Consider the following 16,346-nt stretch of genomic DNA (forward strand, 5'->3'; position numbering starts at 1 on the left):
ACTGGGAAGATACTGGTAAATCTCCAGATAATGTTTTTTTTTTCTTTTTTCAAGGAGTTTTGAAACAGTCTAAGCATCTTATGTTAAATTTTTCTTAAGCAGAACATTTTGGTTTTCCATTTAAAACTGATTTTGATTCAGAAATTTTAGTTGTACTTACTTACTTTAATAACTCAAAATCAGAATCTAATTTTTGAGCTGGTCTATTAAGAGTCAGATAAGTGGCTCATGAAAACTTTTGACGTTTGACTGTTAATGTGAAAAATTTTTGATAATTCTCAAACAAATAAGCTCTTGTTTAAACTGAGTTGTAGCAAAAAATTCTTTCCCTTCTGGAGTGATTTTACTGCTTCTAAGACAAAACAAATTCCACAAAGGAAGGGAAACACCAATTCTTCTTACAGGTAGCAGCTACTGGATTTTAGAACTGAAGCAAAAATGAAAATTTCCTGAAATCTTTCACCTTCTTTTTCAGCTGAGTAATACTAGACCTAAAAATTGTAGGTTCCAGCCTTCATGTTATCTCTTTGACTCCTCTGAAAGGCTATGGGTTGTCTTTTCTAGATTTTACTAATAAATCTAACTTTGTCTTTTATGCAATTGTGTCCAAAGTCCCTTGAAGTTTATGAGAAGTCCATGCATATCTGTGGACTCTGGATGGAAGTGTGCTGACCTGGGTGCTGCAGTTCCTTTAAAGCATCTGCAGGAGCTTGTAACGTGTAAAACGTCTCCTGCCAAGTTCTTTCTTTATATTTGTAATCATTTGAGTTCTATTTTGTTGCATAGGCTTACTGTTGGTTTAAAAAACAAGAAGAAAATATTGTTTTAAAAGAAAATTTTCAGGATATGCTACAAGAAAAAAACTTGTGCCTTCCCCATCCTGAATGTGTTTTTTATTACTGCACTTTCAAAAGTGCAGTAATGACTGTTCATGCTATTGAGCACTTAAAGTAAATCTGTGTCAGTTCATAGGCTCAGCAGAAGCTTCTAACTACTTGACCTTCTGTCCTCATAGATCCATCCTGCTACTCCCAGTGACCCTCCTGGTAAAGCAGCATAGATTTACAGACTAAGTTTTCGGTAGCAATAGCATATAAATTGTGAGAATGACAAGGTTCATAAATTTGCCAGGAGACTATATTCTGTAATGTAAACTTGAATCAGAGGACAAATGTTAAATGTATCAAATAAGTTCAGCAGATTGGATGAATTTAACTGCTGATTTAATTAGTGGAATTCTGTGAAATGGGAATCAAGAAGGTGTTGGTCCTGTGATATATCTTACAATTAAAAGCATGCCAGAATTGTTCATTCTGTTTTGAAAGTTAAGTGGATTTGGAAAATTATTAAATACATTCAGCAGCATAGCCTTGGTTTTAAAAGAATTTTGAAATATACATATGTTTTAAATATTTTTTTGTGTTTTTTTAAATAAATATACTTTAAATAGAAAGAAAAGTCTTTTGTACTCCTGCCCTTCTGAGAAGGGCTGCTATGATTGCCAGGCAGCTGAAAGATAGCTCTTTGCTCTCAGAAAGGTGATAGTTGCTCTTTTTATTGGTGAAGACGGGAAGTCAGAGGTGTCAGCCTGCTTGGAAGTGTAAATGCAAACCCAAGGATATGGCTGTGCTCCAGGAGTGGTGCCAAACTCCTTGCTCACTGAATGTATTATGACATTTTATTTTATGACTAACAGCCCAGCTCCAAACACAAAAACGCATGGTGAAATCAGAGCACACTGCTCTGCAAGCACAAGAGAGCATCTTGTGGGAGACACAAATCCTCCCTAACTGCTGATAGACATCTTACTTATAATGTGCTTCAGAAAACAAATAGCACAAGGAAGGTATTTTCTTTTTGCCAATCCATTCAAAGTGGAACAGATTGGCAAAACAGAACACAGATGGCAGCAGAATAGTGGCTTAAATGCAAAGCAGCAATTCAGGCAAGTGATACTTTTCCATCTCCGAGTAGTAGCTTTGAACCTTCTTTTCTTGGTGTATTTTGTTTTGGAGATACCAAATGTACAACAAATATCATAATGTGAAAATCATAGTGAAAAATATTAAGATTATAAAAAATCTAGAATGAAAGGAACAAACCCAAGTATTTTATTAAAAGCTGATCTTAAAAAGCTGAACATTTCCTCTTTTCCTGTCACCGGGCACCATGAGATGAAGTCTGGCTCCATCTTCCTCACTCACCCACCCTTTGTGGGTGAGTGATTTCTGAAACCTCACAGTTGGAGTCTAAATTGGGTGCTTGGAACTGCTGCATAGAGCCAGCTCCTGTCTGTTCAAAAACAGAGAGCCCATGGTGACATGTTTCACTGCTGGAACGATTCATTTAGGTGCCTGAAGATAGCATAAACATCCACTGCAATGTCAGGACCCTGCGCTACTACAGGTGGAGAAAATGATACTAGTCACGTTCACGGCATTTTAGGAGCATTACTCTGGTAAGCAAAGGTGCTTTGAAAGTTCATATGCTGTGGGTAAGTCCCTTCTTCATTTCTGCTCTCTCATTTCTGCTTAGTAACAATCTATGAACTGCTGATTGGGATTGGTCTTTGATTTCTGAAAACCTCAGCACAGTTTAATCTGTGAAGTCATAGAATCATAGAGACTGAAAAGACCTTTGAGATCATCGGTCCAACCGTACCTGTCCACTACTAAATCATATCCCTAAGCATTTCATCTACCCATGTTTTAAACACCTCCAGAGTTGGTGACTCCACTACATCCCTGGGCTGCCTATTCCAGTGCCTGATAACCCTTCCGGTGAAGGACTTATTCCTCATGTCTAATCTGAACCTCACTCCTTCACTGTATTTTAGGGGTAGGAGGGCGTAGTATTTCCTACACCGAGGGTCATTTTAGGATACTGCTGTTGCTGCAAGGGAAGGTGTTGAATTTGAGACCTGTCTGGTCTAACATTGTTTCATTGGGGACACATAAGGGTATTTAATTTCAGCAGATAACTTGGGACTCAGTACACTGTCAGTGCAGTTTTGTCCTGGTGTGGAAAGCACAACGGCTCCTGGTGACTGGAGATGCCAGAATATGGTGTTTGCTTTTCTCCGGGTCTGTTTGAAGGTGTAATTTGCAATGCTGCAAAGAGATTTCTGCCCTGCAAGAAATCCCTTGGGTTTGTAGGGCTTGCTTTTATTTCTGTGAGTGGCCTTTTTCAAAAGCATGGATTTCAGGCCTGATTGCTCTTGAACTGGGAAAGGGAGAGTGGGGGTAGAAAAGAAGTCATGCAGAACATGTGTTCTGCAGCATCAGCAACATATGAGGGAGGATTTGATTTTAGCTTCAGGGAAGCAGAGTCACAACTTATCTGCCAGCATGTTGCACACTGGCTGAATGAAAAGTGTTGGATTGGGGCACCTACCAGAGGCAAGTTGTACTGCAATCTGACCATGATTCAAGATATTAAACATTGTTTTATTATGGTGACTTAATGCATATATGTATTGGCACTGATGATTTACATGTTTTATATACTATCATTGAGGCCAGACCTGGAGTTGGTTAAATCAGCTGAGAAGTTCTCAGGGATTCCAGATGGTTTTAGGTGACAGACTACATGCTACATTAATGCATTCTGAGGCTGGGAACTTTCCAAAAGAGTTCAAATATTTCACTCAGTTTATTTATTTTAGTATTTTCCACATTTTGAATCTACATAATTGACGTTATGGAATCAGAAGAAAATCTTATGGAAATAAGGTTCCACAGGGCATTGCAGCGGATCATAGAGTACTTGGTTTTCCATGGTAATAATAATACAGAAAAGGGAATACTTCTGTTGAGATTACTTTCAGCTCCCACCTTAAATGTTGCAATGGTCTCTTAAAACTGTGCTCTGAGTGTTTTCCCAGTGCTTTGGTCATGAATTTGGAATAGAAAAATGTAGCACGTTGCTTTACAATCCAGTTTTTTTAATAAATAGATGACATCTGGTTATTTTCCTCCTGTTGGTTTCTTTCAGCATGTTATTCCCCCACTGAATGGGGAAAAAGAAGATGCATTATGTCAAAATCATCTGGTACTTCTTCAGTACTAAGAGCTGAAACAGCATCAGCATTAATACTGTCCTAAATTCAAGGAAAAAAGTAGATTGAGATTATAATACAGAGCAAACAGACAATACTAAAGGAAGAGTGCAAGCAAGTCAGTTTAAAGAGAGGTAGCAACACTTGTGCCTTGTCTATTTGTGCAAGATCTAAAAGCCCTCATTCCCTTCATGCTGCTTTAGAACAATCTGATTTTGATAATATTTGCAGCTTTTTATCCTACAGGGGCAGCTGTTGTGCACCAAAAGTGTAAAAGGAGGATGCATATCAGGGCTATTGTTTGTCATGGTGTGGGAGATTTACACAGAAACCAGCTTTGAAACCACGTTGAGTAGTTCAGATTAAAATAGTATCTGTGCTGCCTGGGTGGTAGGCATGGTCTGATCTGGCTTAGTCCTGACCATGCTGCTTGTGCTCGGTGAGTTTCCAGAAACCCTTCTCACGCCATGTGCACTTGTAGGAGGAGACTTAGCTCCAATGGTCTGCAGGAGATCTGTGGAAGGAATGGAAAATGCAAGGAGGCACTGCTTTTCCCAGCTAGGCGTAATGTCAAGTCTCTTTTCCCTATTAAAACGTTGAGGTAAAGTGTTTTACATCTCTTCTACATAGACCTGTGCCAAAATCCACTGAATCCATTTAGAGAGGCTTTCACCAACGTGCTCTTTTAAAGAATCCATCATGGAAGCACCTCTGCCCAACTACTGATCTACTATTCAAGTAGTTCTTCTGGGCTGTACAGCTGTCTTTGGGCTCTGTGATGTTACTCCCTCAGCCCCTGTTTTTGAGTGACTGGAAGTTCCAAAGCTAATTCAGTATTCTTTTATGAATAAGAAAGACAGAAGAGGTACAGCACTTAATCCTTTTCTTCTTGAAGAAACCTCTGGAAAAAAACCTCATGCACTAGATCTGAAAAAGATTGACACTGCTTTTTCACTGAGAACCAATGGCATTTCAGAATGCCCACTGAGAACTGTCCACATGAGAACAAGCATAATTGCGATGCTCATCCAAATGATCCAGGAATGTCATACACCGTCTGCTCATCAGAAGTGGATTACTTTTAATTTCCTAATCTCGATGATAGCACAGACTGTTCAACAATGTCTTTGGGTTTCTATTTATTTCTTTTTCAACGTTATTACCATGGAAACTGGCTAAATTGCAGCTCCAGATTACATCTTTGCTGCTCACTCACTTTCATTTTGATCTGCAGACGTTCTTCAGGTGCCAGGAAGAGGCAAAGGACAAATCAATATTGTTCCTTGAAAGATCTAGTCACTCCTTGTGCTTTCCAGCCCCCACTTCTTGAGTGAAGCCATTGCGTCTTCTGTTTCCTAGGGCAAGGGACTTGAAACTTGCAGAAAACTGCTACCAGGAGCCTTGTTTTCTGCGATAACATTGCTCAACCAAGTTTGAGAGGACAACACAGCAGATTTCTGCCTTATCTATTATTCAAGCCTTTGGAAGTGGTAACTCAGTGATCATAGAGAACAATTATCATTTGGAGCACAAATCTAGGAAATGTTTTGCAGATGCTCTTAAACTGTTGAAAACAGATGTAATCAGGAGACAAAGAGAATTGCTGTTACAAGAATGTAACATTGGTGAATTCTCTCTGTCAGAATCCAGATAGTGAAGTACTTAAGTCTCTACCACATGTAAGGCCTGCATGTAGTAAATGATGCTCTGAACCATAGGTGTTGCTATTCTTATAGTTTGGGGATTTGAGTGCTGTCTTGAGTGTGTGAGATCTATAAATTTAGTATGTTTTAACATTCAGCTGAGGATGTGGTAAATGTGCCCTTTTTTGTAACTTGGTCTGGATCTTCAGAACTGGAATGTAGGGGCTATATCTCTTTAGAGACTCGTTACAAGCTCTTGTTGTAATCAGATTCTGATGGAGTTCTTTCTGGTGGAACAGTCTTTATCCCTTGGGAAATTTTGCAGGTTTGAAAGTGCATGGAGAGGAGAGAAAAACTGAAATGAGTTATGTATATTTTTTTTTAAGTGTTTGGAAAACATGGACATGCATATATAAATAGCCCCTAGAGAGCTATAGGATCAGACACTGGCATTTACATAGCACATCCTAATATATGATGCTGACCTTGGTGACATTACAAGAGTTGTTTTCACACAGATATAATTTTTAATGGAGTATCTGTAATGCATTAGTCAGTGATGCATTAGCCCACTTTCCTTTCCGCTGTACTTATGCTACAATCAAGTTATAAGGGTAAACATTTGTTCTTTATTACTGTATTTTTTTGTCTCTGACCCATTTTTAATACAGTTTCATTTTGGAGAAGTCTTTCTGTATCCCTATAAAGTCTTTATACACATCACCTATGGATCATAAGAAGCTGAAGGGAATAAGTGCCTTTGTGTTGCATGGGAAAGCACCTTGGCATTACAATTCTTCATTCTTTTTGTATGTACAGGGTATCGAGATTGATTCTCTTTCACACTGACATGACAGAGTGCAGCACATGCCCTTGTCTGTCTCTCTGTGGAGTGAGTTAACACTGGTAACAGAATGAGGGAGTTTACTAAGTACAGGAAGTAGGATAATTACATGGCTTTAAGAGAAGTATTTCTAACCTAATTCAAGAATTTGTTAGTCTATGAGTGATTCGTTGGTGTAGGTTACTGTTGTTGCAGAAAGGCTGGTTTTACACGGTAAACTGAGATGTCTGGTTTTGGCTGAACCTGGTAGTATTATGTTCTTTGTATCCTCAACATTTGTATTCAGAAGAAATTAGGAGAGTTTTTAATTTTGAGGACTGTCATCCAGTGTATCAGCATGACCTGCTTGCTTTAGCGAAAGAGTGCTTTCCATTGCTTTAACCTCTGCTACTGAGAGCAATGCATAATCTCATGTTCATACTGTACGAAAAGGTGCTCAGGAGCCAAAATTGTATTCCTGATTCTGTCATGAATTCTGGCAGTTTTCTTGCATAGGAAGTGTGGCTTCCCAAGAGAGGGTAGATAAAGTAAAATCAAGAGCTAAGGAATGAGTGGGCACTTTTGAAAATGTTGGCCTCAATATGTCCGATTTTATTTCTAAATTAGGGGATTATTCGTATTGCACAGGACTCAGAAAAGGCTCTGTGAGTGTTTGCACAGTGTTTCAGAGATGGTAGCATGGCAAGAATGACATCTTCAGATCACACCTCTGGAGTATTTGTATGTTTGGTGACAGTCCATATAATAGCAGTTTGTTAAGAGACTGTCATAGATCTGATTTCCCTAGATGTGTCATTCCCTGCTTCCTCGCAAATGTAAGCGGGATGAAAGGAAGAATTTGTTTATCTGTCCCAGATGTCCCCAGAATATGTCAGAGCTGGTGTCAGTGTGGCATACACACTATGTGATCTTCCTGCCTTGAGCACTGCTTACAGGATAGCTTACTGTCGGTATGCAAAAACCTAGGGTCTTTGATGGAGTTCTTGGCAAGTGGTCAGTCTGCCTTATCATAAAAACATGATTACAATAAATCGTGCCTGCAAATGTTACAAATTATTGTCAATGCATCAACCATAGTTAGAGTTAGAAATCTTTCAGAAAAAGAAAAAACAAATGTTTCATTAACCAATATCTGAAAGGAAACCCAGCTTCTTCCCTTTGTTTACCAGTAATATGTAATTTTAATAAATTGCCTGCTCTGCCACAGATTGATGTACAAACCTTGTTTGACATATTATGGCTGTCCCTTGCTTGTGGAGGTTGAATGTACTACACAGAGCATGTAACTAATGAGATGAGGTTTTGTTCATCCTTTCAGTTAATTCTGTGTGTTCTTTTTTTTTCCCCCCTCCTTTGTGCTGCACGGCTGATTACCACCCTAGGACCTTGCAATGGGACACAGACCCCTCAGTGCTGCAGCTCCAGTCTGACTCTGAACTTGGGTATATGTCAGCTCTTTTTGTTATATGTTTATCATTTCTTTGCAAGAATTATGTTGAAAATGCTTCTCAGTAGAGCTGGTTTTATGTGATTTTTCTTTGCTTTGTTGACTCAAAAAGATCATAATTTAAGTTTCCATTTTTTAGTTTCATCAATAAGAAGCTTCAGCAAAGCCATCTTTGTGGAAAAAGACAACTATTTAAAGACACATGAGAAGATAATCTGCTATTTCTGTTGCCTGAAACATAATACAAATAACTATTTCATTACAGATGAAATGTTATTGTGGCACTTAAATGTGCATATACAGTTACACTGGTGTTGTTTGTACCTGTTGATTCAGACTTTTCTCTGTGAATCATTTGCAAGGTACTTCTTCCCCTCCTTCCTGTCTGCCATAGCTATGCTGTTTCCACATGTAGTAACTATTCCCTTTTTTCCTTAGAAACTCTATACAGGCATATAATTTTGCACTTAAATATGTCTGCAGTCCAAGAGTAATTGCCATCTTATTCAAGTTCAAGCCACCTAAGCATTTTTTATATTGTATTAGAGCTAAAATTAATATTTTCTAGTTTGGGATGAAACTTCCCTACCCCAAACATCTGAAAAATAGTTAAATAATTTAGACATGCCTAGATGCAGAGATATTTAGGATAAACTGTTCCCCTAAAAAGGATAGGTAGCAAATACTTCAGAATTTGAGTCATAAGGAAAACCAAGCCTCTATGTTGAAGAAATTGCTCTACCTATGAACTTAGGGGTTTGCCTGTCTAAGTCTCCAGGCAAGCATCTTATACTTTTACTAGTTATGTGAAATCCATTCACCATTCTATACCAGAAACAACAATTTCTCCTTAACTGCTGATTGACCTTGCTCCCAGCTGCAGTTAGGGATGTTAGGACTATTCACTAGGAAAAGTCCAAAGTGGAAAGTATCCAGAGAGCTTTCTAAAAAGGGTTTCTCCACATCCAGAACTTCTAGGGCTCTTTGTGATTTCCTCCTGAGTGTGGCTTCAAATAGCTCTGGCTTGTACACCTTTATATGGACCGTACCAAAAAGGTAGAGTGTTTTTGAGCTGTTTTAATATACAGAAATGTTTAAAAAAAATCTCTTCTGCCCTTTCCCAGAAGTTTAGATGAGCATCCCAGGAGCAAGGTTCTCAAACAATTGTGCAAGGCAAGTTCATTTGTATTGCAAAAAGATAACCCTGTATGTAGCTACTGGACTTCAATCTTTTATGGAGTGGTCAGTGTAAAGGCAGAAAGTATACTCTGTAATGGAAGTCCTGCCCCTTTTGAAAAAAAAAGTCTTCAAAACCAAGGCAGAGTGAAAGAAAGGACGAGACTTTCCTCTGATGTCATGTGACTAGATTAAAAATACCAATGCAATTGGTAGTGATAGTCAGCAATTAAATGATGTGTGTAGCAAAACACTTCTAGAAGATACATCTTTCTCTTGGCACCTACAGACAGAGAAATCAATTTTAATTCTTGGACTTAAGTTACTGTCCTCCTCCTCCTGATATCCTGTAGGTAGTTTTGAAAGGAGTCTTTGAAAGCTTACGTGTCTCCAAGATTAATATTCAGCAAACTATAAATGATAAGAATTATAAGCACCTCAGCTGACAAATGCAAATGGGAAAGCAATAAACAGTTTGGTGCTGCCCTGAAAAAAAATAGAGACTAAAACATTACAGCGTGGTTTTGGTAGAGTCCAGATACTGAAAGGATGCTCTAGTTGTTCCTAAGTGCTTGGGACAAAGAGGTAAGCTAACTTTTAGCTGTTCAGGAACCATTTCAGGTTGCTTAATGGGCAAAAAGAACTAAGAGACCATGTTCCTGCAGAGGAAGAAAGAACCCACTGTCTTCACCAGTACTTACCAGGATATGGGTAAACCTACACAGCTGTACAAGCACTAGCAGCTCCTAATTTAGAAATGGTTTAGGTGAAAAATTCCATGCATTCTCGCAGTGCATTGGTCTGGGATGTAGCTCACTTCTGGATTAGCAGTCTACAAAGACGTTAACCTAACTAGCATTTGAATCTAGCTTTCTGTTAGGATCAATGTTCCCAATCCTTGGGCAGTTAAGGAGATATGGAAGGACCTCATGTGAAACTGCTGTTAGAATTAGGTTCTGATTAGGCCCAGATTAGACACATAATTAATTAGAGATTATACTTAATCGAGACAACAGTCAAGAAGTTCTTTCAGTGTAGAAGGCTTAAGAATCTCAGTAAATAGCACCAATAGCCTGGGGCAGCAGAATGCTCCTTACACAGGAAAGTCTGACTGACCAAGGAGGCAACAGAGGTTACAAATCTGGTGCTGAATGATGGAAAAGCGCTAGAGATTTTGCTGGGGTGAGATATTTATTAAAACTTGAATTCACACAAACCCTCAGTTAAAGAAGCTACAAAAATGTAATGCTACTTAAAACTTTTGTTAGCTGAAGTATATCACAAGCTGTAGTTTTTCTGTCCCCAATAATGTAAAAGTTTTTCTGCAGGAATCTCAGACAATCATAGCTTTTATTCATATTGGCAAAGTCACAAATTTTAAGGAGGGAGACTTACTATTTTTTCCTCTTTGAAAAGAAGAAAGACTCAGAGCTGTAAGAGTGGTTTGTTACATGATATGGCTGATTTCATACTCATTATCTGCTGAATCTAATTGCATTCAGCTTAATAACAACTCAGCCAGTAAGATGGATTAGCAAAATATACAGCTGATGTAGCATTAACCAGCTGAAGACTTCAGTAGGTGTCATCCAATGATGACAGTTTCCTTTAGAGACTCCCATTTCCTTTCAGACATCAATCTTAATTGAATACCTAAACCATTGTAAATGAATTAGATCAAAACTGTTTTGACCTCTGTTATTCTGACAGTCTGGAAAACAGAGAGGATATGGGTAATGTGTATGGCTTTTCCAAATTACTGTCTCTAATGGCATGGCAACTCAGAAACATCACGTCCATGTATTTATTTCCAGTAAACATATAAGCATGCTTGCACTTGTTGATCTGAGCAGCTGGACTTAGTTGATTTATTTAGTATATGTATATTCTCTTCTCTGATGAAAGCTGGCATTTTTTCTAGTAAAACACTTGCAAGTAACAGTTGTTTATTCTTCCCTCCCTACAGACAATCAAATAATATTCAGGAAAGAAATTGTTTTTTTCCCCTGCTGTTGAGTGAACTGTGTATGATTAGAGGTGTTCATGACCATGTTCAGCTGTGTGTCTTCTTTTTCCTTTACTCATTTACAGTTAGTTGACTTTACTCATCTGTTTCATATATTTTATTTAAGTAAGGGAATAGTAAAAAAGAAGGCTATACTTGCCCTGTACCATCTGTCTCAGAGCTACCCTCCAACCCTTGTATTAGGATTCTACCAAGCATAAACCTACATCAGTTCCACTGCTAATGGCTCCTGTGGAGGGAACAATCTCCTTCTTCATGGAAATTACCTACCTTACCAATTAAAGGCTACTTTCGGGTGAACATCTGATAGTCCTCATCCAGCCTGGTTTACAGCCATTGTGCCTTTTCCACTATTGTGTATCTCAGGCTGAAGGTTAACTCTTGAGGAGGCAGATCATTATAATAATGATGGTGTGAAAGAATTTTGTTGCATGTTATGAGGGGGACAAGCAGGTAATTTCGCTCTCCCCTTTTTACAGTCCCTCTCAGCAGCATGATCTAGAGGTTCAGTAGCTGTTGTTTATTATGGCAAATGGTTCCCAGGTTAATTTTCTTCACTGCAATCTGGTACTTCTCATGCGTAGTGTATTGTGTTTCATCTTAGTAAGCAGTGAAGTATTTTTTTATCCCGTTCATAAAAGCAAACACTGTTGTTCTTGCTGATGATTTACATTTAACATGACTAACCTTTTGATGTCATGTATTTCATCGTAGACGCAGACTGCACAAACTAGGGGTGTCAAAGATTACCCAGGTTGATTTTTTACCTCGGGAGGTGGTTTCATACTCCAAGGAGACACAGACACCTCTCGCCACGCATCAATCTGAAGGTAAGATTATTATTATTATAGTAAAAAAAAAAATTCTTAGAAAATAAGTATTTGAATAAGAGTTAAAGCATGTAAGGAAAATAATAGTAAATCATAATATAGCTACTTATCACATATTTTCTGCAAGCCAGGTATTGTTTATGTGATTGATGGCTGTTCTGGTGAGAATAATTATAATAATGACTTTAAATTCAAGTGGAACCAAACTACTTCTGCCTTACAATGGGTTTTGCTTAGATAGCAGTATAATGAGAACATGTTTTCAAATAAATCATTATGAATAAAATTAAAATAGTGCTTTATTCCATTTTTCTTGCTTTCTTAATGAGGTTACTCATTCCGTGCTTTGTAAAGAGGCCGAGGTGGAAAGTTGCCCTCCAGTAATTGTGTTCCCCTCTGGTAGGTGAATCTTAGGAGAAGTTACACTTTAGCTTCCTATGCTGAAAAAGGAGGCTTACATACTTTAATACTGACAGTCTTGTTTCTCTGTGCCTACAGATATATTATCTCCACTCATGGAACTGTTTGTTAGCTGTTGGGCTTTCCTGCTAAGTAAATAAGCAGAGTAGTTAGTAAGGGAGTGATAATCTATCTGTTCCTCAGATGACACACTTGCCATTATTATACTGCAGAATTTTGATTGCCAGTCAGCTGAAACCATTTAAACTGAATGTAAAACTGAACGTTAGCCTGATGTAATTTACAAAGCACTATAAAACCATTAGAAGAAGAAGAACTGAAGACAGTATTGACTGTAATTTTTGCTCTTAACAATGAAGGATCAAGAAAAGGTCAACAATTGCATGCTTTCCTACAGCAGATAGTGTAGAACTTCACCAGGCTTCATACAGAAAGAGAAAATTCAAGTAGTTTGCAAAAGGTGTGCAAGTAAATCTATCTAAATATAAGCTAGTGTCAGGGAAGATATGGTGATAAACGTAGCTAGATTTTTTTCTGCAACTGGTTATCAGATCTGCCTTTAAGAGAACAGAAATGAAAACTGCTGAACTGGATACTCAGATTCTGCTTTCCCAGACCTCAAGTTTACTGTAGTTATCTGTTGTCTGAAACAGTGCCTTTAGCATAGACAACCCTGTTGCTTGGATGCTGCTTCTTGAGCAGCATGCCCTGATAGCTTTGCTTTCTCAGAGGGAGAGGCTGCCTCAGAAGCCTCCCTAGTTCAATCCAGCTCATTTCTTCTCATCTCTCTGAGAGCTGCTAAAGCCTTGAGAAGTTGGGGTTTGCTTCTGAGGCCTTGCCTTCCTGGCTTGAAGCTAGGAGATGCTCAGCCCTGGTGTGTTATCATGGAGTTGTTGTTAGATCACATGGAGAGGATGCCCTTCCTCCCCGATACAGGGACTCTATCCAATGCAAGAGCCTATAGATATGGGGAGTTGGAGACATGGCTTTGATGTGTTTGCCTCTCTCAGACCTTCAGCTCCAGCACTCATTAGCTGACATGTTTTCCTGAACAGGCCAACCTCTGGAGGAAGGAACTTCTTCCAGTAAGTTCTTGTTTTTTTCCAAGGAGCTCTTCAACTACTACAAAATCCTTTTCTTGCACAGGCAAGAGGACAATCTCCAACCCTTCAAGGAAAAAGAAAAAACAGCAGTGTGCCGCAGTGGAGCCTGACAGTCAGGACTGCAAGCACAGACGGCAGTGTGACTTGTCTTGGTTCTCCCAATGTAAAGGAAGGTCTTCTTCCTTACTTGTATGACAGAAGATGAACATAAATAGAACAGCTGATGGACTTGAAACTGCCTAGGCCAAACCTGTGATAGGAAAGGTCAGATGGAGATAAGTGGTTTTGGTGACTGCATTTATTATTTCACAGAATCACAGAATAACCAGGTTGGAAGAGACCCACCGGATCATCGAGTCCAACCGTTCCTATCAAACACTAACGCATATCCCTCAGCATCTCATCCACCCGTGCCTTAAACACCTCCAGGGAAGGTGACTCAACCACCTCCCTGGGCAGCCTGTTCCAGTGCCCAGTGACCCTTTCTGTAAAGAATTTTTTCCTAACGTCTAGCCTAAACCTCCCCTGGCAGAGCTTGAGGCCATTCCCTCTCGTCCTGTCCCCTGTCACTTGGAAGAAGAGGCCAGCACCCTCCTCTCTACAACGTCCTTTCAGGTAGTTGTAGAGAGCAATGAGGTCACCCCTCAGCCTCCTCTTCTCCAGGCGAAACAACCCCAGCTCTCTTAGCCGCTCCTCATAAGGCCTGCTCTCCAGCCCCTTCACCAGCTTTGTTGCTCTTCTCTGGACTCGTTCCAGAGCCTCAACATCCTTCTTGTGGTGAGGGGCCCAGAACTGAACACAGGATTCGAGGAGCGGTCTCACCAGTGCCGAGTACAGAGGGAGCATAACCTCCCTGGACCTGCTGGTCATGCCGTTTCTGATACAAGCCAAGATGCCATTGGCCTTCTTGGCCACCTGGGCACACTGCTGGCCCATATTCAGTCATCTGTCAACCAGCACTCCCAGGTCCCTCTCCTCCAGGCAGCTTTCTAGACAGACTTCTCCTAGTCTGTAGCACTGCATAGGGTTGTTGTGCCCCAAGTGCAGGACGCGGCATTTGGCCTTGTTAAACCTCATCCCATTGGACTCTGCCCAGCGGTCCAGCCTGCTCAGATCCCTTTGCAGAGCCTCCCGACCCTCCAGCAGATCGACACTTCCACTCAGCTTAGTGTCGTCCGCAAACTTGCTAAGGGTGCACTCGATACCTTCATCCAGGTCATTGATAAAGACATTGAACAGGGCTGGACCCAGCAGTGAGCCCTGGGGAACCCCACTTGTCACTGGCCTCCAACTGGATTTCACACCATTTACCACCACTCTCTGGGCCCGGCCATCCAACCAGTTTTCCACCCAGGAGAGTGTGCGCCTGTCCAGGCCAGAGGCTGACAGTTTCTCAAGCAGAACGCTGTGAGAAACTGTGTCAAAGGCTTTGCTGAAGTCCGGGAAGACCACATCCACAGCCTTTCCCTTATCCAGCAGCCGAGTCACTTCGTCATAGAAGGCGATCAGGTTAGTCTGGCAAGACCTGCCTTTTGTGAACCCATGTTGACTGGGCCTGATCACCCGATTCTCTTGCATGTGCTTCATGATAGCACTCAAGATCACCTGTTCCATGACTTTCCCTGTCACTGAGGTCAGACTGACAGGCCTGTAGTTTCCTGGGTCCTCCCTGCGACCCTTTTTGTAGATGGGCACGACATCAGCCAGCCTCCAGTCCAGTGGGACTTCCCCAGTCTTCCAGGACTGTTGGAAGATGATGGAAAGGGGTTTGGCCAGCACATCCGCCAGCTCCTTCAGTACCCTAGGGTGAATCCCGTCCGGCCCCATAGACTTGTGGGTGTCCAGTCGGGCTAGCAAGGCTCTGACCACCTCCTCTTGGATCACGGGAGCCTCATTATGCTCCTCTAGCTACTGGGTTGGTACACAGACGGAACGACCCTCCTTACAACTAAAGACTGAGGTAAAGAAGGCATTAAGTACCTCAGCCTTTTCCTCATCCCCTGTCACTGTTATTCCTTCTGTGTCCAATAGGGACTGTATGGTCTCCCTAGTCCTCCTTTTATTATTTATATATTTGTAGAAAGATTTTTTGTTATCTTTCACAGACTTGGCCAATCCAATTTCTAGCTGAGCCTTAGCCCTTCTGATTTTTTCCCTACACAATCTAACTTCCCTCCTGTAGTCCACCCAAGAGGCCTGTCCCTTCTTCCAGAGCCCATAAACTTTTCTCTTCTTCTTGATATCCCTCAAGATCTCTCTATTCAACCAAGCTGGCTTTCTCCCCTGCCAGCTTTTTTTCCGGAACATGGGGATGGCTTTCTCCTGAGCTGCTAGGACCACCCTTTTGAAGAGCTCCCAGCCCTCCTGGGCTCCCTTGCCCTTGAGTACTCTCTCCCATGAGACTTTGCCAACCAGCCTTCTGAAGAGATCAAAGTCTGCCCTCTGGAAATTTAATGCTACCGTCTTGCTAACCACCCTCTTCACTTGACCTAGAACAGAAAACCCTATCATCTCATGGTCACTTAGTCCTAGGCGTCCACCTACCGCCATATCCCCTACAAGGCCTTCTCTGTTCACCAACAGCAGGTCCAGGAGGGCACCTCCCTTGTTGGTTCATTCACCAGCTGTGCGAGGAAGTTGTCTCCCACGCACTCCAGGAACCTCCTAGACTGCTTCCTTTCTGCTGTATTGTACACCCAGCAGATATCAGGAAGATTGAAGTCTCCCACAAGAACAAGAGGCATTGATCTAGAGATTGACCGCAGCTGTTTATAGAAGAGCTCATCAGCTGCTTCTCCTT

General features: G+C 40.7%; 1 protein-coding gene across 6 annotated transcripts in view; it reads left to right on the forward strand.

The window, feature by feature from the left end:
* DYNC1I1 (dynein cytoplasmic 1 intermediate chain 1) overlaps window positions 1–16,346 on the forward strand; it is a 192,143-nt gene that overhangs the window by 30,985 nt on the left and 144,812 nt on the right. For 3 of the 6 annotated variants that reach the window (XM_069859665.1, XM_069859667.1, XM_069859669.1), the window contains exons 5-6: window positions 7,927–7,986; window positions 11,908–12,023. In XM_069859665.1, coding sequence (XP_069715766.1) covers window positions 7,927–7,986; window positions 11,908–12,023 — 176 coding nt within the window. The remainder of the gene's footprint in view (window positions 1–7,926; window positions 7,987–11,907; window positions 12,024–16,346) is intronic. The other 3 variants (XM_069859668.1, XM_069859670.1, XM_069859671.1) reach the window with 1 other exon arrangement.

The sequence above is a fragment of the Phaenicophaeus curvirostris genome, chromosome 6 (genome assembly GCF_032191515.1).
Source record: "Phaenicophaeus curvirostris isolate KB17595 chromosome 6, BPBGC_Pcur_1.0, whole genome shotgun sequence".
Lineage (NCBI taxonomy): Eukaryota > Metazoa > Chordata > Aves > Cuculiformes > Cuculidae > Phaenicophaeus > Phaenicophaeus curvirostris.